The 27,834-nt window shown below is 38.8% G+C and overlaps 1 protein-coding gene across 1 annotated transcript in view; it reads left to right on the top strand.

Moving 5' to 3' along the window:
- The first annotated feature begins 3,746 nt into the window (after nt 1-3,746).
- LOC134622683 (sphingosine kinase 1-like) overlaps nt 3,747-27,834 on the top strand; it is a 39,929-nt gene continuing 15,841 nt past the window's right edge. The window contains exons 1-2 of the mRNA XM_063468071.1: nt 3,747-4,263; nt 21,064-21,213. Of these exons, the coding sequence (XP_063324141.1) occupies nt 3,849-4,263; nt 21,064-21,213 (565 nt within the window). The 5' untranslated portion in view covers nt 3,747-3,848. The remainder of the gene's footprint in view (nt 4,264-21,063; nt 21,214-27,834) is intronic.

Here is a 27,834-nt window from a genome sequence, read left to right as displayed (position 1 = left end):
AAGTCTCTGTGAACACCTGTTTCAGTTTTTGTTTCTTATTTCCTGTTTTATTTTGGTAGTCATGTATCTCCTGTGTTTTGCACTTATTTTTACTTCCTCTGTGCCGTTATCCTCATTAGTTTCACCTTTGTCTTGTTTCCACAGCATCTCATTCTATTGATTAGCCCTCAGTGTGAGTGAGTGAGTGAGTGAGTGTCACAGTCCTGGCATTCCTTTGCTCTTTGTCTCAGTGCCTGTTCAGCCATTTATCCGGCCCTGTTGGTTCCTTTCTGTGCCCTTGTGGACTTTTACAAGCTGTCTCATCAAACTTCTCACTTTTTGTTAATTCTACTTGTCTCCAGAGTCTGCTTTTGTGTCCTTGTCCTGTGAATGATGACTCAAAGTCAGCACTGATGAAATGGGTTCTGGATGCTGGACTTGTAACGTTGCAAAATGGGCCATATCTGAGATAGGAAAGAATTAAGCTAGTTAAAGAACACAGACACTGGAGAGAGGATCTTTGATAAAAGTTGGAAGTGTTTGGGTCAAAATGTGGAAAAACATAAACGGATACTGGACGAGTGCTGGACTCCATTTGACGAGAGTGATGGAGGAAATGTTTGGTGGTAAAGTGCGAGTTATGCACAGGATAAAATTGATCTTGAACAATAAAGTCTGTCATTCCATTTTGCAAACCTTTGCCAAAACACTGTGGCTGCCACTTTGTTGGAGACAGTTTTCTCAAACAACAGGACAATGACCCAAAGCACAGCTCCAAACTATTTAGAGAAGAAGCAGTGAGCTGTTATTCTGTCATGCAGTGGCCTGTGCGGTTGCCGGATCACAGGCCTGCTGAACTGTTGTGGGAACAGCTTGGCTATGTGCTGTATTAGAAGTGCCAGAACGAGTACCGATCCAGCTCGTGGGAGATTCTTCATAAAGCATGGGCTACAACTTCACCATATTATCTTATGAAATTCAGAATGCAAAAGTTCTGTCTCCTGCACTCTCCCTAAATCCACAGTTCAGCCACGACCGATTGTTACAGCTTACAGAAACACCAGTGGCAAGGTAAAATGAAAAATAGTGCAGTTAGTTGAGCTGTGACAGGCTGGCGACCAAAAGCGAACACATACAAAAGTGTGGACTCATAAAAGCACAAAGTATCTCTAACTACAATAGAAAGAGAAGAGGAAGCACATAGTACAAAACAGACAACAAGTACATCTCCAGTTAAAGAAACAGGTGACCTAACAAGTTCTCAGCCAGTTCAAAAATTCAGAATGCAAAAGTTCTGTCTCCTGCACTCTCCCTAAATCCACAGTTCAGCCACAACCAATTGTTACAGCTTACAGAAACACCAGTGGCAAGGTAAAATGAAAAATAGTGTAGTTAGTTGAGCTGTGACAGGCTGGCGACCAAAATGAAAAATACTATGATGGTAGCTTTTTCTTCATGTTGGGAATCCACTCTCAGGTGTGTTCAACAGGTCTGTGGTCACAACTAAATTTTGCTTGGCCCAAATGGCCCCACAAGTGATTATAAGAAAAGGGCATCCTTAATCCACAATAATTATTCAGCATTTTTCTTAACAAGTGGTCTCAGATGAAATTAGACTCTTAGACCTCCTCTCTGTTTCTGTTTTTCAGCACACAAAGAGATATTTGAGCTAAACTCGTTTTTTTTTAAATCCATCCATTCATTTCCTTAGCCACTTAGACTGGTGACCTGAGGGCAATTGGCTATCACAGGACTAACACTTTGGACTGCGTGTAAACCCAAACATCTACTTCTTGCAGAGAGGTGAGAGCACTAACCAGTGAACAGTCCAAGTCTTTGGTTTGCACAGTTACATCTGAACAAACAATAAGACAATAAGATAAGAAACCAAAGTGGGAATGCTGTTTGAACAGCGCCATGTTAGGTAAACCAAACACAGCATATCAGCACAAACACACACCAAGCACGGTGGTGTAAAGGTAAGGATTTGGGCTTGTTTTGCATTCACGGGATCTGGACACCTTGCAGTTGTGGAGGAGATCATGAATTCATCTACATACTAAAGTATTCTAGGGTCAATTGTGAGGCCAAAACTGGGTCATGTAAAGGAAATAATTGAAATCACAACAGCAAAATTACAACAGACTGGCTAAAATACCTCAAGGTGTTTAAATGGCCCAGTGAAAGTAAAGACTTTAATCTGACTGAAATGCTGTGGCAGGACCATAAGAGAGCTGTGTATGAATGAATGTCCGCAAACATCAATGAAATAAGCCAGGTTGTAAGAAAGATGTATTTTTTTTAATTTATTTTACAAGCTGCCACTTAAAGCAGTGATGTCCTTAACTATTTTATTGGCAAGCTATATGATGTTTATATTTATTTATTGTTTTGTTTTGGGGTTTTTTACATCATGGAAAGGTATATAAAATAAAGTGATAATACTATATATTAAAATTCAGTAGAAGTACTATAAATGTTTTACAGTAACTTGATGTAAAAGTTGTAGACAATTTTTTAAAGTGCACAGCCTCCAAAAGAAACATAAAAAACATGTTAAACATTTCTCTATAGGTGTGTTTAAGACAAGTAAGTTGTGAAGGTAGTTTCTTTTTTAACTCTTAAGTTATTCTTTATGTGCTTGTTTCAAAACCTGCCTTACTGGATGCCTCAGTGGTTTTCTGCTGTGATGACAGTGATGCCATATGCGCATCTGTTCTATGTTTGTGTTTAATTACATAACCCATAATATCCTGCATAATAATGTCTATTATTCATCTGTGAGTCTTTGTTTATTCATGAATAACAGTTATATAGCAAACACGCGTTCGTAATTGTTACTCAGTTCAGTTTTATTTGATCAGGGACTTTTTTCATTTTACGCAGTTACTTCACTCTCATAAACACTAGGTGGCAGCATACTGCGACTTTTGCAGCCGGATAGAACTACTGCACAGCAAAGTTCAATGAAAACTGAATATGAAGCCAGCGACAGACAAAGAAAAACACCGACAAATGTGGGGATGAATTAAAAATAAAAGCTGGATTTTGCGTAATACAAATCATATACAGCGGATGATGAGGGTATATCTGTAAATAAATAAATAAATGTGCATGTTTCACGGATCTGAATAAAGCTAAAGGAATACAGGCTCTGATTTCACCAGGACTTAAATTCCATTATCCATGAAATCGCATAAATAAAAACTCGGTAAAAACGAAACAAAAAATAAAAGATTTTTGATTTAAGTTGATTAAGCAATGTTAAGTTGACTGATTTTCCTATTGCAGAAACTTATTTTTAGCTGGCAATAAAGGAAAAAAGAAATAACATTTTATTGGAATATCTTACGTTTTAGAGATATTTAATTGTTTTTTCTTAATTAAACTTTCAGTCATTGATTAGTTATTTTATCTTTATCATGTGATTAGTTTGAAAATACTTTTAAAATTAGGATTTCATTTAGTCATATGATCCATGAAATACCAGAAATGGCTCCACAACAAAACAACAAACTTACATTTTTGTAGTGTTAAATAATTTTATTTATATTAATATTGTGACTGCGTGAAATATCTAAGTTTTTATTTTTCTGACTATAAACCATTGACTAAACCTTAGGCAGCGTCCCACAAGGAGCTGCAACGTTTTCAGTGTTTTCAGTGTTGGGGCTCTTATTTTGAAATGTCATCGGATATGTAGCGTTTGATTCCGTCAGTCTTCACAGCGGTCCGGAGCAGCCTGTCAGTCCTCCGGTCTACTTTGCTCGCATCATTTACGGCGGTTAGCTATGTGACTGTGTGGCTGCTTCTTCTGCTTCCCGGACCCCCTCCGCGTCCCGGTCTCTCCAGTCCGGCGTCTGTTCAGGATGGATCAGTGCAGAGCTAAACTGGAGTCCACCAGTCTGGTGAAGCTGTACGGGGAATTTACGGGGACCAGTAACCGAAAAGGCAGGTGTGCCGTCATCCTGACCGAGAAAGACCTCGTCGTCCAGAGGCTCACGTCGGCACCTGTCGGACGGAACAAGGTGGTGCTCAGTCTGAAGGACTGTGTCGGCTGCCGGGCTTACCGGGGAAATGACAGTGCGGATAAGGCAGCGTACTTAGTCGCCTACTTTTACCCACTGAAACGGCGGTGGATGAGTTCCAGGGTATCGCGGCAGAGAGTGGAGCAGGGCTTTCGGCTCGCCTCGCTCCAGGACCCGCAAGCTAACCTGGAGGAGGCAGAGAAGTGGGCTCGCGCTGTCCGAGAGCGCTCTGCCCGGCAACAGTTCCCTAGAAACGGTGAGTGTTGGATAGCAACGACAGCGGAAAGTTTGCAGGTAGTGATAGAAGCAGGATCCCACGCTGCAGTTACATTCATCTCTGTATGAGTATACCACAGTGATACTGAGGCAAATATGAGTTTCAGTCGTCACCAAATGACTGTTAACCCACACGTTTGCTCACTGGTGAAAGAGAAAGGTTAGTGAAACGAGAAAGGTGCCGCCCTTTTTATGTGTATTTTATCGAAAAGTAGGCAGTTTGCGTATAAGCAAAATGCTAACATGTTAAAAGGAAGGCTTAATCTAAAATCAGTATGCTCAGTTATCCTCGCCTCGTTTTGCTGAAATAATTTAAAAAAAGAAAGACTAAAGCAAGACACTTTTTTAAATGTTTTATTCTCTTTTACTTCGTTTCTTCGTTTTGTAAGTGCAAAACATCTTGTAAGTCACCTTCTATTTCATTTCAGTTAATTAACCCCCACCCCCCCCGAAACACACACACACACACACACACACACACACACACACACACACACACACACACACACACACTATTTAACCTACTTCAAAATCTATGTAGGTGTTGGCCTATATCTTCTTTTAATCAAAGGGTTTTAGTGGCACACAGTGCATTATATTTAAAGGTAAGCTCAAACATATTTGTGGTCTGTAAAATGTTAAACAGTCCAAAAGGTTAGAAGTTTGCTGTCATATGAAAAAGAAAAGCGGTGCATCCTCACAAGCTGGAAGCTTTGACCTTAAAATGTTGAACATTTTTGAAATTGAATTGATTAAAAATTAATTTTAATCAGAGTAGCTTATTATCTTGTTACAGTCATACTGTGTAAGTTATGTTCATGGATTGTAGTGGGAGGAGCTTTAACTGCTTTTACCCTATGATAAAAAAGGTGACGAATCACTAAGTCTGTTTTTTTTGTTTTTGTTTTTTTTTAACACAATTACACAAATACCACAAGCATGATTAAATATAAGGTGGCTTTTATTTCTGTTCAGTTTCTGTTAGATTGTTAAAGCCTTAAGTGGTTATTAAAAGCAATGTAATGTGCCGTTGATGAGTCATCTCCTTGAAACTTCACCTTTGTCTTCCTTTTTTTAAAATGCATTTCTTACTTTTCAGGTTCTATGAAATTGTAAAGTAAAATTTCACTTAATTTTTACTATACAGGGCCCACTGGTTGTCTTTCCTGGCTTATTCTTGTATCAGTAAATTTTTCCCTGCAGCACCACTGTTAGTTAGCTGTTAGTATCCTTATTCATTTCCTATACCAAACAGGTTTCTTGGCACTTCATCAGATCTCTCCTGAATACCTTTAAACTGCTCCTTGGATTAATAAAACAAAAGAGCCAGTCTAAACAGAGTCGTGTTTCTGGATCTTTTAAGAAACCTGAAAAAACCACAAGGGATTATTGCTGCTATTGAGTTAAGGTCCAGTCAAGAGGTATGTCTTGTACAGAGTCCTTACTATCAGTTCTGCTTTATCATATTTAACCTCCTGCTTACATGGATAAAACAATAGTCCTGGTGTGGTATGGAGAGTCACTTTTCAGTTCAGTATTTTCAGCCTTCTGCAAACAAACCCACTTGACGTAAAAACACACCTGAGAAACATGAGACAATATTGATTGCTTCTTTTGTTAACGTAATGCTGAGAGGTATGATCATTCCAGTGGGGACTGTTCTATAACCCGCGATTCTAAAGATAAGTAAAGTCATTATTTGTCCTCAAAAAAAACAACAACCCCAAAACACATTTTTCCATTTTCTGTCATACATATTATTTCCTTCACACAGCGCACTGTGACCCAGTTAGCATTTTCCACAAAATGTATTTTTAACAAGACAAAATATACTGCAATTCTGCTCTGCCTGTCATTGCCAGAAGAGAAGAGAGTAGACTTTTAGTAGCTCTGGAAAGTATCATTTGCTTTGAAATGTGTTGTAATATAAGTGCACGGGTTGTAATCCGAGGCAGTGACTGAATGAGTGTCCCAGTTTGGGACAGCAGCCCAAATAAAAGAGGCTCAATGACTTCACCTGATCTAGCTCTGCCTCTCTTATCACTGGTTTATTCAGACCAGTGCTTTGTTTTTGGCCTAGTTTTTGCTTCTCACGCTGTATACTACTGACTGATTTAACACATCAAGTGTCATTGTTGCAATGATGGCTGCTCAGTTTCAAGCAAAAGTAAAGAAAAGGAGATAAATCATTTCGAAGTTCCACTGAATGCTATTTCTTTTTGGTTGTAGTACTTGCAGTTTTTTTTCATGTTTGCATGAGGTGTTTTGTTAAACAATAGGTTTGATTTATAATAATATAATAATAATAATAATAATAATAATAACTTAGATCTGTATTGTGCCTTTCAAGAAACCCAAGGATGTTTTACATAACAATACAAAAGAGAGGAAAAGCTTTGTTAGATAAAGAGTTTTTAGATAAAGATTAAATTTATCTCACATGTTTGCAAGAGGTGTTGATGTGTAAACCAGATAAAGAGCTGCTGAGTTCTTTCTAATCTCTTACACTTACCTTGACTACCAAATACATTGGTTTTACATAGTCAAAAACTTTCCTATTTTTGGAATTCTTCTTCTTCTTTTATTATTATTATTGTTGTTGTTGTTGTTGTTGTTATTATTGTTCAGTAATTGTTCAGTAGCACCATCACCTCACAGCTGGGGCCTCTCTGTGTCTAGTTTGCATGGTCTCCACTTCTCTACAGTCCAAAGACATGCATGTTAGGTTAATTATTAGGATAATTGCATGTTTGGTTTACTGTAAATTGGCCATAGGTGTAAGCGTGAATAAATCTGTGTCTGTGTTAGCCCTGTGACAGACTGGCAACCTGTCTCACAGGTGGGGTAGACTCCAGCTCCATTGAAGATGGATGAAGTTAAGATAACAAACACTGAATATTGTTCTTGATTCTTATACATTTTCCAGTTGATCTTGATTGCCTCTTTCCTTGGCTGTTTTTGCGTGCAGCTGGGATTCTCGGTCTGCGTCCATGGCCAGCTTTTCTGCTGCATTATGTATGCTTACTAGGGATATACTCCCTGCTGAGGTTAGATCTGGATGCAATGCTTTGGTTGCTACTGTTGGTTGCAAACTAGTTAGCTGGAGCTGTTACAGACTTACAGTATGTCTATTCCTTTCTTACTTTCTGTGTGAGTTGGAAACTGTTCATTACACTGACAAGCAGTAAAAAGTAGTATGCACAAAGTATTGTCTTTACATTCACACCATTTCAAATGTGGAAAAATAGACAGGTTGATTGTGGCAAACTGTGTTTATGCTATATATGACTTGCTGGGGTAATTTTTTAGTCAGTTATTTCTTTATTTTTTATACAAAATGACCAAAACATTGTTGGTTTATTGGTACCTTATATTCTAATAAATTGTTGATATTTTAATTTTAGTTCCTAGTTACTCATACATTTGTTGATTTTGGGGTCTAGAAACATTGGAGTGAGGAAGTGTTCCTCTTATATTTGATAGTTGTAGTAATAATAAAAGATTAATGACTCCTCAATGAAATCACCTGAATGCTGATTTTCAATCATTGTCACCTGTCTGGGTTTTGTAGGATAAAGAATCAAACAGAAGTGCTGAGAATAAAATATCAGCTGAAAATGAGTCTATTTCAGCGCTACCTGCTGATGTGTTAGATTTCTGAACATTTTCACGGTCAGTGGTGGTAATTTCAAACCTCATTGTAGCTGCAGGGTCTTTGGTATCTTTGGAACAGGCTAATATGATTGCAGCCTGAAAGGGTGTCCCCAGTTAGTTACTCATTGTGCCCGAGGCCTCATGAACCATGCTAAATCATGTTCAGGAGCTCTGCATCCAAACCATTACTCTAAATGAGGTCAATGCAATCCTTTCTGACCTCTCCATCAGTATTGATGCTTGTGTCATTGGCTTAATGTAAGGTGTGCTCAAAGAGTTATTCAGAAAACATCTATTTTCTATACACTCATTTTCCTTGTGTTTGTTTCCTTGTGAGATAGCTAATATAGGCATATTTCATGTCTGCTCAACTTGTCCAGTATTGCTTCTCTGCTCTAATGGTTGACACTGAGTCAGCTGCACTTTAGATCACCCATACTAGTTTGCATGATAATGATCATTTATCCAAACATCTGTTAGAGGCATGACTGAAAACACCACAAGCTGTCATCTGTTATAGCCGTTTTGAATAGTTTTTGGTGCTTTTTTTGTGGCTTAGAGAATTGGTTAGGTCACAGGCTGATCATGATACCGCTGTAATTATGCAATGAAATAGTCTGTCATACTTATTCTCACTGTTGTATTCCAATTAAAGTATTTTCATTGAGAGACATTGAACACAGCGTTGCTTGCTCAGAAAAAGGAAGTGAACAATATATTGCAGGTCATGACCAGCTGTCGGTTAGCTCTGTGGTGTGTTCATGTGAAACCTTTGAAAAAATGACACGAGGTAACAGATGAGTCAACAACCCGCCACGATGGCGCCAAAAAAGACTGACACATTCCTTCTTTGAGAATTACAACTGACAGCTCAGCTGCATTATCTGTGTTTTTTTTCTTAATGGTATTGTCCTGAGGTTACAAAAATAAAATTTGAATGAAAAGACTGAATTCACCTGTTGACAGCATTATGATCATAAGGAAGGAGATGGTATCAGACAGAGAGGTTACAAGTATTGATTAAACCCGACAGAATAGATTGTCATCTCGCTCGAGCATGTGGTTGCTGATGTCAGATGATAATGAACTGCAGCACTGCAGTGCAGTATATAGTGGAAGTGTAATCAGCAGTTATTGTAAATCCATTTAATCTATGAACGAAAATGTTACTGGTGGCTACACAAATTTCCATTTCCATTTACAGTAATTACCATTGCCATTTATATTAGCAGAGTAAATCATAATAATGGTAACTATCAGTCATGAGGGGAAAAATGATCATTCCCCAACCGGCTGTGTGTAATTGGTGGAGGTTAATGGCAGTCTTTGGCAAAAGGATTGCTAAAGTCATGCATGACTGCGACTTGAACCACCAGCTACCACCAGTTGCTAGGAAAAAATATATATTCCAATTGGTTGGGAAAAACTTCCCTGTGTGTTTGGTCCCAAGTATATTGCTGTGGACATAGTTTGAATGGCAGTAACAGTATAATATAGTGTAGTGTGATAAAAGGTTTTGGAACAAATCGACCGTATTAGCAAAACCAAACAAGCAAACTGTTTATTCACAGGGATGACTGAATGGGGCACATTGTAAACCTGAATAGTGTGTCCTTGAGGAACAAACAAAAAAAATGGAAATGTGATGATACTAGATGGATGATAATATGGGAGCAGCTTGTCTTTCGTGATGTTGGTGGCTCACTGTCGACTGTAGAATGATGTGCTGTTTGTGTAGAAAGAGACACTTTTTGCCTAGCATCATGCAGTCACTAAGATTGTCACTAGGATTTTGCACTAATTTGTAGAACAACAACATCAGCCATTGAATTTCTCTAACATTTAGTTTAGAGTTGCAGTCCTACCACTACTACATTTTTTAAATTAATTAATATATATATTTATATTTTTTAGTATGGGTTTTGTAGTCAGTCAACATCAGTGCAGAGTTGAACTCCAGGGCAGAGTGGTGTCATTGTTTGGCCTCTTGAGACAATGTCAATGTCATTGTCACTTGTAGTTCCTCATTGTCTGGATGATTTTGCTTGTGTGTGTTTTTACCATCAGACGTTTTTGAATTTCAACGTCTGCTACAGCCATGACCCCAATTTCTAGTTTTCCTTTACAGCCTTCGTTATTTGGACGATAATTAGGTATTGTGTGTATAGAACAAACAACACTGCTGTGACTGTTATTATTTATCTCTGTAACTGAAATCATGAGTAAGGGTTTTGTTCAGGTAGCACTGTAGTGACACACTGAAGGTAATGTTTTGAGTCACTACAGGGATAATGATTTGTGCTAATGCGGTGTAACTGAATATGAGTGTGAAACAATGCAAATGGCTCTGAAGGATCTTATCTGACGTTCTCGAGGGGACTGGCATGGCTTCTTTTAGCTGCAAAATCCAGGTCTCTCTCAGCCAGTCAATGCTGTTACTAACACATTACCTCAGGCTGAGAAAGTTGAAGCTGGGACACTGGTTTTTGTCCTGCTGCAAAAGTTTAGAAGTGCAAAGTATAGTTCTATGTTATATGAACAAGTGATCAATCTTTAGAAGCAACCATTTGTTCTTATTAGCAAACTCCATATTTTTATTCTTGGACTGTACCAGAGATTCACATCTCTAAATAATGCTTATTTGTCTTAAACTGGGTCTTGGTGCTGCGCCTCCATTCATTCACTGTGTGAAATAAGCAGTATTAACTCCTCTCCATTTAAGCCAGCTTTCCTCTAATTGGCTGCCCATTACAAACAGAAGGTTTGAACAGCAGGTGGGTGGAGCTGTGTATTTGAGATGACTGCGTTAAGGAAAAGAGAAGAGTAGAAACCATCTGTCAGAAACCAAACGTTTAGAGGTATTTGACTACCAGGGAGTACTCACAGGATACTTTTCATAGTTAAAATCACGTACAGCATTGTGCTACTGTAAAATCTTCAGTCACCTCTCATTTCTTTATGATTTGGTATGAAAATGGGACATGGGTAGCAGTTTATTAAAATGTTCAAACATACATGGAATGACTATATAAAAGTCAGAAACAGAGTTTGAACAATGCTAAGAAGCTTGAAAGTCTATATTTAGTATGATCACCTTTATTCTTCAACATAGTCTGAACTCTCTCAGCCAAGCTTTCTTGTAAATTCTTAGTCAGTTTATCGTCATTTTTGGCAAGATCTGCAACACCACTTGCTGAAATGGAGGCTCAAACTATGACAGAGGCTGGATCCATCGTTTTACAAATGGCTGTAGACATTCACTGCTGTACCTCTTCTGCATACATAATGATGAAAGTTTGAACCAAAAATTTCAAATTTGGGTTCATTATGTCATAAGACCTGTATTTTAAAAATAAGTATTTTAAAACACAGATCTTTTTTTATAATGTAGTAAATACGTACACAGTAAACACAAAGTACAAAAAGTGTGGTTGCATATGCAAACACAATAAGTACATTTGATAATTGGACACAAAAAAAGAATAGGTGCCATTATTTTACAAATATTTCAAGAAATGTATGTGTTCATCTGATTTTTGCCTTTGTCAACTTTGGTTTGTTTGTTGCAAGTCCTTTGAGAAAGTGCACTCATTTCTTTGACTTTTTTTTTTTTCTGGATGGTCATATTTGAACTAAAAGTTATGTACTGTAACCAGTTTTTCCCCTAAATTAACCACTACCTTCTCCACCCTGTTTGTGGAGGGAGAAGCATACCTAGACACACAGGCTAGGCAGGCTTTTTGGTGACACTAATTTAATGCATCATTTTCAAGCATGTCACCCCTAAATATGATGTTCTCAGCATAACCCTAACACCAAGTCTTAACCCTTAGAAAGGCATATTTGCATTACTTTAAAGGAATGCAGTCACACGCGTTCTATGTTTGTCTTTGGTTTCCTGTGACAAATGAGTTCAGTCATTCATTCATTTTTAGATGAGCGGTTCTCGAGAAAGCTGCAGACTGCAGTCTGCCCATCCTGCACGTCCACGTTTTGAACAGATGCAGTCACACATCGAACACACACACACACACACACACACACACACACACACACACACACATATTCAGCAAGTTTATCGTTATAGCTGTCCTATATTTAGAACAGTAACTCGGTGTTTTCTTGTATGTTTAATGGGCATCTGTAAATTGTAGCTACAAAAAATAAGACAAGTTACGCTCACTAAATAAGCTCTGCATTATTATTGTCGCAGTCACAGTCTCCGCTGTAATTCATCCCAAAGATTAGCTGTTCTTTTGGGTCAGGACTCTGTGCAGGCCAGCCAAATTCTTCCACATCAATCTCACTCATCCGTGTCTTTATGGACCTGGTGTGCAGTCATGTTGGAATAATGACAAATTGTTCAAATAAAGAGGGGAGCGTGAAATTGTCCAAATTTTCTTGATATGCTTAAGCATTCAGGTGCTTGACTTTATAAACCTGTGGCCATGGAAGCGATTTGAGCACCTGATTTAGATTGATGAGTGAATAGTTTGGGCAGTATAGTGCAGTTTTACTATTCTCCAATCGTGGCATTTGTTTAGTCAGATTGAAGAAGTTCAGAACAACAACCCGGGTGTGGTTTTTCTCACATTTAGAAGCATGTTTAACTTAGTTAACGACCGATTCATCAGAAGAGTGTGAACTGTCAGCAGTAATAACGCTTCTCGATTCTTGGAAGTGAACCTACATATTTTATTCATAGCAGGTTGTCTGTGTTGTACAGGATCAAAAGAGCAGTCTACAATAAGCAGAGCTTCATGAGTTCTCACTGCAGCGTTGGAGGCATTGGTGTGTGCTGTCAGACAGCAGTGGCAGCAGCAGTTTTCTCCCTGTGGACCTTACCCAACATACGCGGCGATAGAACTTGATGTGCTGTCTGTAGCTCGAGTTCAGTGTCTCGTTCTCTCACTGGAGCTCACTGTAGGTACTGAGGCTCGCTGCAGCTTTGTGTCCGTAATGTCCCTCTCTGTCTAACTATGAAAAAATGCAAACAGTACAATACATTTCAAAGAAACTCTGTCAGACTTAGATATAGATGCAGGAGCTGAATATAAAACAAGAAGATGACTCCCTTATAACATTATAGCAGTGAGTGTTGAAAGTTTTCTGTGCTTCGCCAGATTTCTATTCTCAGAAAAGGCTTCTCAAGTCATTCTTTGATACGCCGACAGCAGCAACCACAGTCCATTCAGGCTACAGCAGAGCAGCTGCTACACCTAAGAGTAAGTCAGTCTTTCCTGGTTTAAAAAAAAATGTGGTTATGGGGTTTTTTGTTTTTTTTTTTTGTTTTTTTTTAAGGTGGAAAACATTTACATTTCTTCCATACAGCAGCAGTGCACACATTTTCTTGTATATTGCTGCATTTTAGTTTTGTTTTTTGTGCTCTTGTCTTGTGACTTTACGTAAAAAAAAAAAAATAAAATAAAATCGTATTTTCTTTTGTTGTCGAACAAAAGGCCAGTTTGGATAACGTTAAGTATCTTACTTATTGGTTGTTTTTTAACCTCCCATCCCCAATCTCACTCTAGGGCCTAAAATACACAGATGGAATCCAAATCATTCCACACAGACAGACAGCTATTACATCCTCTTTCTCCTTTCACAACCTTTCCATTTATCTCTTAGCTCAGGATACAGTATGGGCAACTGCGTAATATACATGCAGGGTGATTTCAATTCAAACCTCAGTGTCGTAAACTCTCTGCCTTACTTAATATAGATTTACAGAAGGCTAACCACTGCCACCTCCTCCTGCTCCTCAGCCTTCCACACCCTTTGTGGTTCTGGCTCAGCAGAAATTTGCTTGTGAGCTTGAGGAGCTTCCACTCTTTGATTTACAAACCGCTTGAAGAGTTATCACCTCAGTGCAGCTAAGTGCTCCTGCAGTTAGCTCCAGTCAGACGAGATGTGGTTTCTTTAAAGGCAGAGCCTATGATTCAGTTTCAAAAGGAAAGTCTTAACCTTAAATATCACTTTAAAATATTCTGTCAGGGCCTTTAATGAACACTTTATTGTTTTCTGAAGCATGGAAAGTTTCATTTAATCAATTTGTAAACACAGACGGTAAAGCTGAGTATACACTGTGCTGATGAAAGATGACTAGCGTGAAAGATACTGTTTGTCGTGGCTTCAAAACTCACACAGTCTCCTGTATGAGGTTGATCTTTCTACAAAAAGAATTTCAAACAATGGCAGAAATTTGGGATGATCAACTCACAATGTGACTGCTACTACGACCTATAGCTGCTAACCAGCCAATAGGAAAGCAGCAAGCATGCAATAGTGTGATGAACGTCACAATGACACAAACAATAACAAACTCAAATGGAATGTATTGTAGTAAAATATGCAAAACCAAGTGTTTGGAATTCCAACAAAGAAGAAATTCTCGTTTAGTTTTGGTATCGGAAGCTCGTTTGCACGATATGTCATTTAACACTTATCCAAAGTTACCATGCTAAAGAAGACAAATAGTTGAGGAACTGTTCCCATAATTATAAACCATACCATATACATGCAACAAACTTGATGTCCTAACAGAGTTTATTAGCTTATTATGCTCCACAGTCTGTCTTGCAATGAATTTATAGGATCCTTATAAGTATACTTATAGCACATTGATTTGACTGCAAAAACATAATTAATGGCAACATGGAAAATATGGTGATTTTTGCACCCTTTTCATTAAGGCTCTCATTTTGTTCAGTATTGAGATCACGTTTATTTATCATGACTATTTATTGATTTTAATGACATCTCATGTAAACAGAACACTGCTCTCACGTCTTCACATCTAAATTTTGTATAAAAAAAAATTGGTCGTCCTTATTCACATAGCTTCTTAGGTAGGTAGATGGATAGATATTTTGGCGAAGGTATGTGTTTGTTGGAAAACACATCTTTGGCCAAATGGGTGCGATTGGTTGGCGGATTCAGTGCATCTTTGCGAGCTGGATGGATACACGGATGCACTGCTCTGGTTTGCCAGTCAGTTGAGTCTGTTCACCTGGAGGTAGCATTTTCAGTGGGGGAAACATTTTGTCACTCGTCCTTGTGATGACTTCAGTGAACAGAATAAACTTTCTGGGATTTCCTTACCTGGATGATTGAGCATGTATTTTCAAAACCTACACAGGCTTATTTTAATGGATGTCTGAAGTGATGGTAGACAATTAATGGTAGCAACCACTTCATTGTTTTTCTTGGGCTTCATGCATTAATTACAGTGCAGTTTGTGGTATGTTTTCAGGTGGTTCTATCTCATCTGAAGTATTTCCAAACAAGCTTGTCAAGCCCTGTTGTTCTGTTTGTATATCTGTCTTTTAATTTGTTCTTACTTATCTAGACTAGTCCAGGAACAGCTGTGATTGTCATATACAGGCTTATGCTGATTTAGAAAACACTTGAGTTTCTATTGCTTTGCGTTTTATGTAGAAGTAGGTGCATTTTAAATTTCGCTCCATCATGCTCATTTAATTGTGGGAAGCCAAAATCATGAATGAGATTAAAATTCAATTAGTTGTACAGCCCTAGAAACATTTCTCTCAGATGTAATCACTAAAGTGGCTTCCACTATTTGTTTAATTTTTGTTTCACCTCATGTTTTGGTAGGCTACATTAAAATAAAAAACCCATTAGAGCGACATAAGAGAATTACTGATTTTGAAATAGTTTAACTCATTGCATCTGTCACATTACGCAGAGCTGGAAGAGCACGTATTGTGTCAAATACAGTACGAAATAGATGTTAATCCAATAATCTCTTAAATGTGGAAACTGGATTCCTTCCTAATGGGTGTTGTCAAGGCTTAGAGTGCAAATCTGGACTGAGCAACAGGCAGAAGTGTAAGCACAGCCTGTAGTGTATCTGTCTTTCCTTCTACATGTTCTTTAGGTGAATTTTATGCATTAATATTAGCTACCAAAAAAGTTCATGTAATGTTGTTTGGGATTTCATAGACTCTTCTGTGGGTTAATTTAACACAAATATATGTAAATACATGTAGTTACCTATCTCTTAGTTTTGAATTATAATGGGGTTTTTTTAACTTCTTGGCTAGTTGTAATCATTGTCTGAATCATGGTCATCTTTTCCTATATGTGAAACGGACATTAAGACTTAGAGCAAAATATAATTCGATGTCTCATCTCTCTCTTTAAATTCCCAGTTTTCACTGAGTTTTGACAGTTTGACTGGTCCCATCTGCAGATTTATGTCGGCCGTGACGTGAGATGTGGGCTCAGCAAAGCTTAATGAAAGCCCGGCACTTTTTTTGAATTTTTCATCAAAAATTGCAACATTATAATGTCTTAATCACAGGCGGTTGATGCTTTGTCATACTTCACTGCTGAAGGGGAACTGAGATACCGGAACTACTGACTGATGAGTGCAAGTCATCACTGTTAGTCAGACTGAGTCGTAGAGCAGTGATCACACTTCAAACAGAAACAGTGACCATGTAAGGTCATAGAAATAACGAAGATGCAACTTGATGAATATCCCTGTGTCCCTTCCTAAATACAAACACTGAATTTATATAACCCAGTTTTTAAACTTGGAATTAAAAAGACTGGACAACTTTTCACAAAAAAAATTGGAATAAGTGCATTTGAAGTTTACTATGAAACATTCATGTCTGTGTCTGGTTTATACAAGCAGATACAGCAGGAAAAAGAAAAAGGAAGCTGTCTGTTCTCACACTCTATATGCACCCAGAAAGCTACTATAAGGAACCTTCCCAGAAAATGTGTGTTTTTTCTCTTTTTTTTTCTTTACTGCTCCTGGGTTTTCCCTTTCATTTAGGTTGTTATTTCCTGTGGCGAATAGCTCAGTAGTGATTATTCCATTAAGATCTGGGACAGTTCCAATGCTGTTGGTTTGAAGAGAGCAGATGAGACGTCTGTAATCACAGATCAAGTAAACGTAGTTGAGACGCAGAGCATAGCTTTGTTGTTGCAAGTTTCCTGTCATTTTTTATCTTGATTTTTGTTTGTGAGGTTACTTTTTAATTTACACAGTTCCCTTAATCGCCTCATCCAAGATGCTGAGTTTCTTTTTTCACCAATTGTGTGAAGATGTTCCAGTTTGACTTCTGCTGCAATTGTTAATTTTTAAAAAAAAAAAATTTTTAATGATAAGAAATTGATTGGCATTTGCGTCAGCAGGGCTTTCATCAGGACTATACAGATCAACAGCAAATAAACAAACCCGACGCTTATCTGCTGTCATAAAACTCCAACCAGTAGATTGTTTAGAAAAAAAAAGAAAAAAACATTTGCTACAGTCTTTTGCATCTTTTATTAGATGTTTTGGCTCAGTGCCATGTTGCTGCTGCAGCAGAGTTAATGATAGAGGAGGAAACCCGGAGCGTGGACAGACAGACGAGAAGATAGTGTTCTCTGGAATGTTTGTAGAAGAGGAGGGGTGCCACACAGGAAGTGGCATAGGTCTGGGTTTAGCCAGCAAGAACTGCTGTGTGGGTGTTGGGACACACACACACACACACAGACCAAGGTCAGGGCGTTCGGTGCCAGCTGTCGTGCAGCTGATTCATGAGGGCACTTTCTTGTCTTTCCCTCAGGAGTCCAGTCGCTATGATTTTGAGATTACTGCATCTAAATGATACAAGGAAATGTGACGTTAACGCTCTGCATTTATAAAAAGACATAACCAGCCTTTCTTGAATGCCAGTTTACAGACTAATGTGATTATTGTGTACCGTTACATACAGGTTTTACCTGCCATTACCGTTACCTGAAGGACCTTCTGCTAACCCGAAAAAGAAAAAAGAAAAGTGTAAATGTATTTTTTTTTTATTTATATGCTCTCATTTTATATGAGCTCAGAGTGATAGGCTGATACGTTTTGCTTTCATTTAGTCACAATAGTTTCCCTCCCTGTATGTGTGTGTCTGCATATGTAAACCCTCTTCTCAGATACATGAAGCAGAGCCCAGTGAAGTGAAGATAACCTAAAGTAATTAAGGTTATGTTACTGTGAAGGTAATAAAAACTCCACAGCGAGTCTGAATTTGTCTAAAACAACGGAGAGAGTAAGAAAAAAGTATTCCTGTTTCCTGGATCCATCCATCCCACAAAGCATCAGCTCAGGGGAAACCCTGCACTTAATTGTGCACAGTTCACTTGTTCAGACTCGGCCTTGGCCACTGGAGCGCCTTGAGGCGACTGTTGTTGTGCTTTGGTGCTATATAAATTGAATTGAATTGAATTGAATTGGAGCTTATTGTACCAATGCTTTGGTGGAATTGCAAGCATTATCTTGCAATTCCACCAAAATGTGGTGTGGCTCATTTCTGAAGTGACACAGAAACTGCTCTCACACCGGTCAGAGTAGTCCTGGGTGTATTTTCAGCAGAAACCTCGTCAGTTTGCACAGAGAGGACGAGGAGTCAGCAGGTCAGAGGAAGGATAGAGAGTCTGGTCGATTAACAAAATAGAGGAACCTGTGCATGTATTCCTGGAATTACTACAATCAAGGACACGGGTATTGAGTAACACTTAACAGTTCTTCTGCTTTACTGAAATAAAAGGAAAAAATAGAATTCTTGGGAAAAAATGAGAAGTAACTAAAATGAAATTGCATACTTAAAATAAAGTGAAAATATACAGAAAATCATGTCATATTACTTCCTAAATTAAGTCCTCAACCTCTCCTTAGTGTCTAGAGCACTGATGACCTTATACAGGAAAATAATAGTGGGGATAGTGTGGGTTGTCCTCTATTAATGGATAAAGTTTTATTTGTCACAAAAATACTTAATATATTTAAAATTACTCACTTTGGGGTTTCTGATTCATGTTGATTTATTATACTGTGATTTAAATGTAGCTGAGCATTATGACACTTGTATTTTTCCTTTATTTACCGTTCCCTTCTGAGTTATTCCAACAAACGAATAATGAGATAACAAATGAGATTTTAGAGGTAAAATGAGAATAAATTAAACAAGCAAATATAACCAGGTGTGTCTGTTGGCTCTAAAGCATGAGCAAAGATCGAGCTTTGCACCACACAGTCCAGATTCCAGAATTACCGGTTTAAGCCACAAATGCTGCAATATTACTTAGATAGTGCTAATAAAGTGGCAACAGTGTGTATAAAGTTATGGCAATGGTTCAGTTCAGGATTACTGAAAAAAGACTTAATGCCTGAAGAGTTCACCTCAGGTCAAACTGTTAAGGTGCCGTAACGTGTAAACATCTTTCCGACCGGTTTCTCTGCATTCCAGCGGTATCACTGTGTAACCTGGTGCCCATTAAAACCCATCCTGTCAATTAGGTTTTTAACCAGTTAGACACACTCATCACTAAAGCATTTTCAGTTGTTCAGCTGTCAGACGTGCTAGGATGAAAATCCAATCAACTGCAATGCAAAATGTGAGGATTCTCAGGAATATCACTGTAGGGTTTTTGGATATTGCCATCACAAGGATTCGAGTTTTAAAAACTGACTGAAAGAGCACTCTGAAAAGCTCAGACTTCATTTTGCTGACTTAATTATTTGACATTTTAGCATGTTTAACTTGGGCATCTACCACTGTAATATTATAAGAGTGAGAGAAAATAAAAAAGGGCTTAATAGGTCCACTTTAAACGTACATGTTCTAGATTGTATTCAGGATTGCAGTACCTAATTAGTCCTCCTCAGAGGAACAGAAGGTCATCAGCAGTTCCTCTCTGTTTTTTTTAAGCCCCCACACCCAGTCTTCTTCACTGTGTTAAAAAGATTTGAGATCTGCGTTTGTGAGATCTTTGTAACCCTCTGATAACTGTTTCAATCCCTAATTTGCATCAACCCCGCAGTTAAAAATTTAGCAAAGAGCTCAGAGCTGTGCACATTCATCTTGAGATGCAAGCTGTGTCATTGGACTAAGTTAGTGTGTGCCACTGACCTTTGTTTCTGCTTGCGTCCACAAATTTTTCTGTCAGGTCTGTGCACAAAGTCTCCTTATCAGTGGGTTCTTAAATAAATGAGCTGTATTTCATAGCAGCTGCAGGTACATTACAGGTAATATCACAAAATTGAATTCAGATTAAATAAAGTACATTTATCACATTAAAAGAATGCACAAAATTTGCAAAAGATCAGCTGATGCAGAAAAAATACCAAAAACAGTGGGTCAACACATGCATGCATCAGCCAAAAGTCAGTTCACATGCCGTCTTTAATGTGCAGAACATTCAAGGGTCTAGTTTGTGCTGGGTGTGTTTCTGTGTATGGCCCATGTTTCTGTCGCTGAAGGCATTCATTATCATGACCTTTTATCCCGCTGGGTCTATGCAGGCGATTCAGGCTTGCACTCCATCGGTTCCTTCCTGTTGCGGTATTAATGAAATATTTTAGCAGTAACAATCGTTTTGCACCTCCATCCTCTCCTTTACACGAGGCCAAAGCTGGTTAGGAGAGATAAGGCTACTGTTTGTGTGTGCATCTCCAAATATACCAGTGTGCAGATTCCCAGGTGTCCTGGCTTCTGGCTTTTCTTATGTAGGAACATTTAGTGCTGTGTCTTTTGTGTTTAATATTTTATGACATTTCAACAAAAACTACTTCCTTTCTTGGTACAATGTGTGTACCCTTACTGAAATGTCTAAATGCTAGGGGGTGACCTTATTATTAGCCAACTCAATGCAAATTTGCATTTCAGCTTGGCACAGTGGATGTAAACGCATTACCCTGGTTAACCTTGCATCTTGTGTGCATAAAAAAATAAAAATAAAACAAAAACTATTCATCTCTCCATCTCTGTTTTTTCATTTTATTCACAAGCATTTTTTTTTATGGCGCTACAGAACACATACATCATCCTGTCAGGCCGTCCTCCCACTGGTGCTGAAGGGGCACAAAACACTAAAGAAAACAAGGCGAGAATTATGATGGTCTATCAAAGATAAAGTATAACACAGAGGCGTGCGCAGTATGAAAAATATCCGATATAAAGCCATCGTGAATTCAGAAATTTTCTTTAAATCATTTCTCAAAGCAGCGGTCAAGTTTCAGTTTCCCAGTATATAATTTGTGGTGTATCTTCAACCCTGTCGTACTTATTCTGATCATATTTGTGGATTCCTTTAGTTACATTTTCTTTCCTCTGCATTGTAGGGGTGTTGATGAGCCAAATGTCCCGCCCGTGCCAGATGATGCTGCTGGTGAACCCACAGAGTGGGAAAGGACAAGCACTCACGCTGTACAACAACCACATCCAACGAATGCTGAATGAAGCCGGCATTAAACACACTCTGGTTATCACGGGTGAGTCGCAGGCACATATTCTACGCTCAATTTGGTTTTTTTTAATAGATGTTTATTAAAAAGAACTTCACATGTGCACTTTGAGAGCAGAGCTGCAAACAAACAAAACAAATCAGTCAAGCTTTTTATTCCCAGAGAATTCAATAACTGTAACTAATTTATTCAAGTCTGAAAAAGACTTAAAAATGTAAATTAATATTCACTCTGCTATTTTTGTCTGATTTACCCTCATTTGAAAAACGAGACAGACACTTGATTTGTGCCTGATGGATTGATGAGTATCTGACTTTTAAGATAAATTGGTAATATTTAATGAATCCATCCAAGGAGCAAAAAGTCCTTGAGTAAGATCTCTATTTGCTCCACAGGACTGAAAGAAATCATCTATTATACATGAATCAAATCATCTTCTGGATATTTGAATTGCTGGCTCAGTTGACTGAGTGCTTAATAAAATAACGGAATAAAAAGACAGTGAATTGGGAACGTTTATGTGGTTAGCTTAAAGATTCATAGTCAGCTGGTGGCTTTCAGCACAGAGTTTACATGTTCTTCCTCCCACAGTTAAAGATGTTGTGTATGAGGATTATTGGCGAGTCTAAATTGGCTGGTGCTTTTTGTTCTTTTTGGTCAGTCGTGGCTTGGATGCCATCTTTGCCCAGATCGTTCTTGCTGTTGAATCATGAACTCTGACCTTAACCAAGGCAAGTGAGGCCTGCAGTTTTTAGATTTTGTCTTGGGTTCTTTTGTAACCTCCTGGATAAGTCATTGATGCGGTGAGGCAGTCTTAGAGTAATTTTGGAAGGCCAGCCCCCCCGGGTAGGTTCATCACTGTTCCATTTGTGGATAATGGCTCTCACCATGGTTCGCTGGAGTCCCAAAGCCTTAGAAATTGCTTTGTAGACCTTTCCAGACTGATTCCAATGACTTTGTTTCTCAGCTGTTTCTTTGCATGATGTGTTGCTCTTTGAAGTGATTTCTTGATTCTGGCACTAATCAGACCTGAATTTGGCTACTGAAAATGAATCAGCTTTCCTAAAAACTGGGTTAATAACAGTTAACTCCTGATTTAAGAGTGGCGAATACTTTTTCACAGCACTGTACAAGGGGGTCATCAGGTGTGGGTTTTGATGTTTATGGGCTGATAATCTTCAGATCTGGTGGGTTTTTTAAAAGGAAGTTCCATTCTCTTCCCTTGACCCTGTGCCTCTTCTCCAGTGTGTCAGAACCGTTATTCTTTAGCTTAATTATCAGTAAGTGGATAAAGTTACAGGGAGACACAGCTGGTGATTAGGCAGGTAGTGAGCAGCAATGATGTTGGTGTGGCCAGAAAAGTCACAGTGACACGCTAAATGTTCATCCTCAGCACCCTAAAGAAACTGCAGTGAATTGGAGGACTAATTCAGGGAGCAAAACATAGTCAGTGTATTTAAAAAAAAATGATAAGCAGATTTGTCTTGGCATCTTTTTAGCTGAGACGCTGAATTTATGCTTAGACCTAGACGTGGGTTCGATCATTTTAAAAGAGAAGTGGATGCTTAAAGTTTGTGGTGAAATCACATTGCGAGGGAACATTGCGAGTGGTCATAATAGGATTTCCAGGGAGGAATCTAAAAATAGCAGATGCACTGATATTGGTCAGGAGGAGGGTGAGTCAATGATCTTAAACAGGCCAGGTTTGTAATTTTTATGGATGTATTGCTGTAACTTTTTAATCACACCTCATAATGTAGCGGTGCATACTTACAAGTCAACCTCCCACTAGCAGGATGAGTCAATGATAACACCAACCAACACACACAGCTCAGCAAAGGCCACACCTCCATTCATGGATCTGCTTTTCTTTCCCTCCCTCTGTCTCTCTATCTACTGCTGCCCAAATCCTCTTGTTTTCATGCTGCTGCCACCATTATGTTGACCAACTGCCTCTGAACCGTAAGCATGCTGTGCTGTTATGTAATAACTTTGTGTGCACACACTCAAATACACATATGGATAAAGACAGGTCCATCATAAACACACACACATTCACACAAAATCCTCTTTAGCTGTAATGTGCTTTGATATAATCTCACGGGCCCCAATTCTGACATGTTCACCGTTGACTCTGTAATCTACTCTGGATAGTAATGATCTTATAGTGCGTTATTAGAAACTCATCTAAAACTGTATCATGGCAGACAGATAATTCATCAGCAGATGGGATTCAGATGCTTTCTGTCTGTGAAATTAATCGGTGGAGTTTGTTTTTTTCTTTTCTTTGAGTGTCTGTGTTTGTTCATGAATCAGTGTCGTGTAGGTTAACAGACAAAAAAATGTGGTTTTCATCACAGTCGGCGGTGCACCAAGAAAGAAAGGAGGGCAGAGGGAGAGCAAATCACAGTCAGGAAGAAAGAAGAAGAAATCCTCTTACGGTGCCGTGCAGAGAATGTCGAAAAGACAAAAGACTTTTTATGATTTCAGAGATGTACTTTTAGACAAGTTAATCCCGGAGAACGAATAAGAATAGATTAATCCTCAAATCTACATCTATGTAACAGCATGGCCACTGACAGGAGAACTTGATTACAACAGCGATGGACAATCTGATCAACTTCTGAAATAAATGTTTCTCTCTAATCTCTCTCAAATAGCCTAGAATTATGTCTCAGTACTAAATATCTCCACCAGGCATGTTCAGAGACCAGAGGTCAGGTGGTTAAAGACAAAACGTCATTAAACAGGGCAAAATAGTGTGTGAGCACGATCCCCAAATAGCACTGTGGGTAGTTTTACAGGTGATTTACAAACGTTGTAATGCTTTCCTAACCAAGGTGTAGTCAGTCCAATTTAAAGTGCAAAAAGTAGCACAAGCCTTTTTTCTGATTTAAAGATCAGCATGATTATCAGTAAAAATGTTGTAAGTGTTAGTAAATCAGTTTGCACGCTTAATTTAAATATTTTTTCCCTTTATGTTGCTCCTTCAGAAAGAGTTTGCAGAAATGCATATGCAACAGGGTCAGTTGCAAGAATCTCTGCGTTCCCCTTTTACGCACTCTCATTATAATAGATGATAGTACCTTTTTTATTCCTTGCGAAAACCCAGTTTTGTTACTAAATCTGCCCCATAGTGTTTTGGTGAAAGTCCATTCCTGTTGTAGCATCTGTACACTGGCATTCACAGTTTTGTGTGTACTTTGTGAACCTTTTATGATTTTTCAGCAGGTGAACGTAAAATCAGTGTTTTCAAACTCTGAACATACTTAATTTTGCACACTCAAGGTGGAACATCACACAGATGTAGCAGTGACCGAAACTCATTTTTGAGTTACTTTAACTTTATTTAAAAAGTATTAGCAAAAATAAAACTTAACACACAGCTTTGTGCATCATGAAGTTCACAATGTCACAGTCCTGCTAGAAACAAGTAATCCCACTCAGTAGCCATTCTGTTAATATCTCCAGGCAGTTATTGTGGACTAACAAGACTAAGACCCTGTCTAAATGAACAGGGAAAGCAATAACTTTGAGTTCAAAGTAAGGGCGGACGATATGGCCTCAATATTAGATCGTAATATCCCTTAAAGCCATCCTTTACGACCATGTAACCACGTCAGTAATAAGGACTTACTGCTTGCCTTTCCTCTCATATGGAATGCAACTACTGACGCTCAGTTGAGTCATTTATTTACATTTGGTCCACACCTTGCCTGTGCCTGACGTGTGATTCTTCCTCATTCCTGGGCGTGTCTCTTTGTTTGTCTGACATTTTTACATTATTCATATATTTATACCTCTTTGCGATATGATATGGCACAGTCCTAGATCAAAGATCACTGGATTATAACAACTGCTAATCTGCTGTTTTAAAAAAAAAAAAAGAAAGAAAGAAAAAGAGAAAAAGAGTGTTAACTAAGGGGCAGCGTCCTGAGTTGAAAGATGAAACCAAAACAAAAGTGCCAAAAACTGCAGCTCCTCTAGTGGCAACTTGAGGCTGGTTTCAAAAGAGAGTCAATCACCACAGATTCCCATGTTAAAATATCCCACTCTGCTGTATTAAAAAGCATGATGACAGCCTGGTGCAAAATACTGTACTGGCCTCTGGACTCTGCTAAGCCTCATCCACTAGTTCCAGTCATTACATTAGAGCTCCTCCACTACCTGTGACTATTTTGTATTATTATATCTTTTCCTGTCATTTAAGAAGGAATTAAAAAGTGGTCAATTTTAAGTTGTTTATACCCATAGATGCAGTGTTAGCTCATTGCCTGTGAAAAATGTGCTTTATAATGTGTTTTTTGGCACCCTCACTTTATAACAGCATGTTTGTCTGTTCCTGTGTGTTAGTGGCATCTGTATGAAGCATACGGCTGGAAGCGTTTGTGGATGCTCTTGTAAGCGGATATTAACAAAAGTGGACAGAGTCATTATTGAATCTTGCTGTGTGGCAGCTGCGGGCACTGCCAGGGGTGGAGGATGGATGAAGGATGACTGCACTGCTGTGGGGGTCCAGTGTAGAGGAGAGAGTGTGTTGTTCTGTCTGTGGTTGTGTTCTTGTTAGTGCACATGTGAAGAAGGCCTGCTGATTCCTCACAGGCACTCTGAGATGACTGTCAGACAGTATTAATTAAACAATGTCATGCTTTTCTGCTCCGGCTGATAAACTCAATACAGATTACAAATATTTACCAGAAGAGATGGCTATTCCCTGAAACTGCTCTGTTGCTTTTTCTGTCTTTCTTGTTCAGTCTTTTGTTCTTTCATTTATGACAGCACTCGTCATGCTCTTTTGAAATCTGCTGTACATGTCGGAGCTCTTATTCTCTGTTGTGACCCATGTGAGGATGTTAAAACTTTTATTGCATGAACACTAGAAGAAAGGGCAACGAGAGAGCAGGAATTTTCCTAGATCTCACAAAATGTTGAAAGGAAACCGTTTAAAAATCTATCACAGCCTCCTGTTAAGCAGGAATCCAGGAAATCACACTGGAGCTGTGCAATAAAGCTGCACAAAGCGAGTGACATTTTGACAGCTGCTGTAGACAAGTAAAAGGCTCAAAATAGTAAGGAGACATTGATCTCAAATGCCAGAAATCCTGGGAGATAACACAGCATACCCGGGTACAAAAATTGGCTGGGCAGTGATGCTTAAAGGGGAGCGCTGCCAATTTTACACATGAAGATACATATTACAGTGTTTGACAGTCCATATTTTGTGGCGACTCTCAGGAGGGACCAGAAATGAACCCTTTAAAGCCTGAACGATGAAATAACTGACAGAAAAGTAGTTTGTCTGACAAATTTAAAAATATTCATTTGCTTTTCTTTTCTCTCTTTTTTTTTTTTTTGGATTAAAAATGTCTTGTGCAATTTCTTTAGGTTTTTACTGCTTTACTCGTGTCTCCTAAACCACAACCAATCTAATGTTATCAGACTGTTAATCTGGAACACTGAAATACTCTGAAAATCAGTTAAGAAAATATTTCTCACCGATCGATTCTTTTTTTTATTGTATTTGTTATTTTGCTGTAAATAAGCAGAAAAGATGAAACTCTACAGTCTATGTCTATACTTTATCCTCTATACTCTAGCGTTCATGGAGGCAGTCATTTTGAGGCTTTGAGAGCTGCGTAGCCAGTGTAGATAACAATTGTAGACATACTTGTTTGATATGGAGGTTTCCACTTAACCACGACATAGTTTGTGTTAAGCTGCGACTAACTTGTAAAGTTGGTCCACAGCTTTACTGTCACTGAGTTGAGATACGTTTTCCTCGGACACACGGAGAAGAGGGCGGTGGTGTTTAAACTCCTGTTGGCTGATCTTGCTTGAGGCCGAACTGAGGGCGGGAAATGTCTGTCAGCCCATCTGTGTCTCCATGGATCTGCGATGAGATGTTTTTCTGTTACTGTTACTACAGCCTCAGAAGTGCTGGGTCAGTGGAGTGAAAGCCAAGAATTAAACACTGTGTGTGTGGTGTGTGTGTGTGTGTGTGTGTGTGTGTGTGTGTGTGTGTGTGTGTGTGTGTGTGTGTGTGTGTGTGTGTGAGAGAGAGAGGGGGGAGGGGATGTAGTTTTTACAATTGTGTGTGTACAAAGTTTGGGTGACTTCAATGTCAGGCCGCTCCCGGCAGCTGAGAAAGCTGTCGCAGTGTTTAGAGTGTTTCCTGCTCTATATACACACACACACACACACACACACACACACACACACACACACACACACACACACACACACACACACACACACACACACACACACACACACACACACACACGTTCGGTATGTTGTGCTGTTTAACTGTCATCACCTGCTGTCATGTTGCTGGAGGAGTGCAGCTGCTTAAAGATTGCTGCGGGCAGGAAACGTAAAAGCAAGGTGGAGGTTCATTAAGCTGCCTTTAGCTGGAAGATTAAGGTCGACAGGAGGACGAGGCTTTCTGTTACCTTACATGCACTTAAACCATCACAACAGAGGAATTTGATATGTGGAGAACTGTAATGTCATTTGTGAGGCTGTCATCTCAAGAAGAATGGCATTTAAGGAAGTGCACCCAAACAGGATTTGTTTATTTTCAAGTGACACGGTGCTCTTGCAGCTGTTCAAGCCCTTGCAGGAGCTGATGCTTCAGTGCCACAGATG

This window comes from Pelmatolapia mariae, unplaced genomic scaffold (assembly GCF_036321145.2).
Source record: "Pelmatolapia mariae isolate MD_Pm_ZW unplaced genomic scaffold, Pm_UMD_F_2 NODE_ptg000140l+_length_107005_cov_1, whole genome shotgun sequence".
NCBI lineage: Eukaryota > Metazoa > Chordata > Actinopteri > Cichliformes > Cichlidae > Pelmatolapia > Pelmatolapia mariae.
This window is presented reverse-complemented; position numbering and strand designations above follow the sequence as displayed.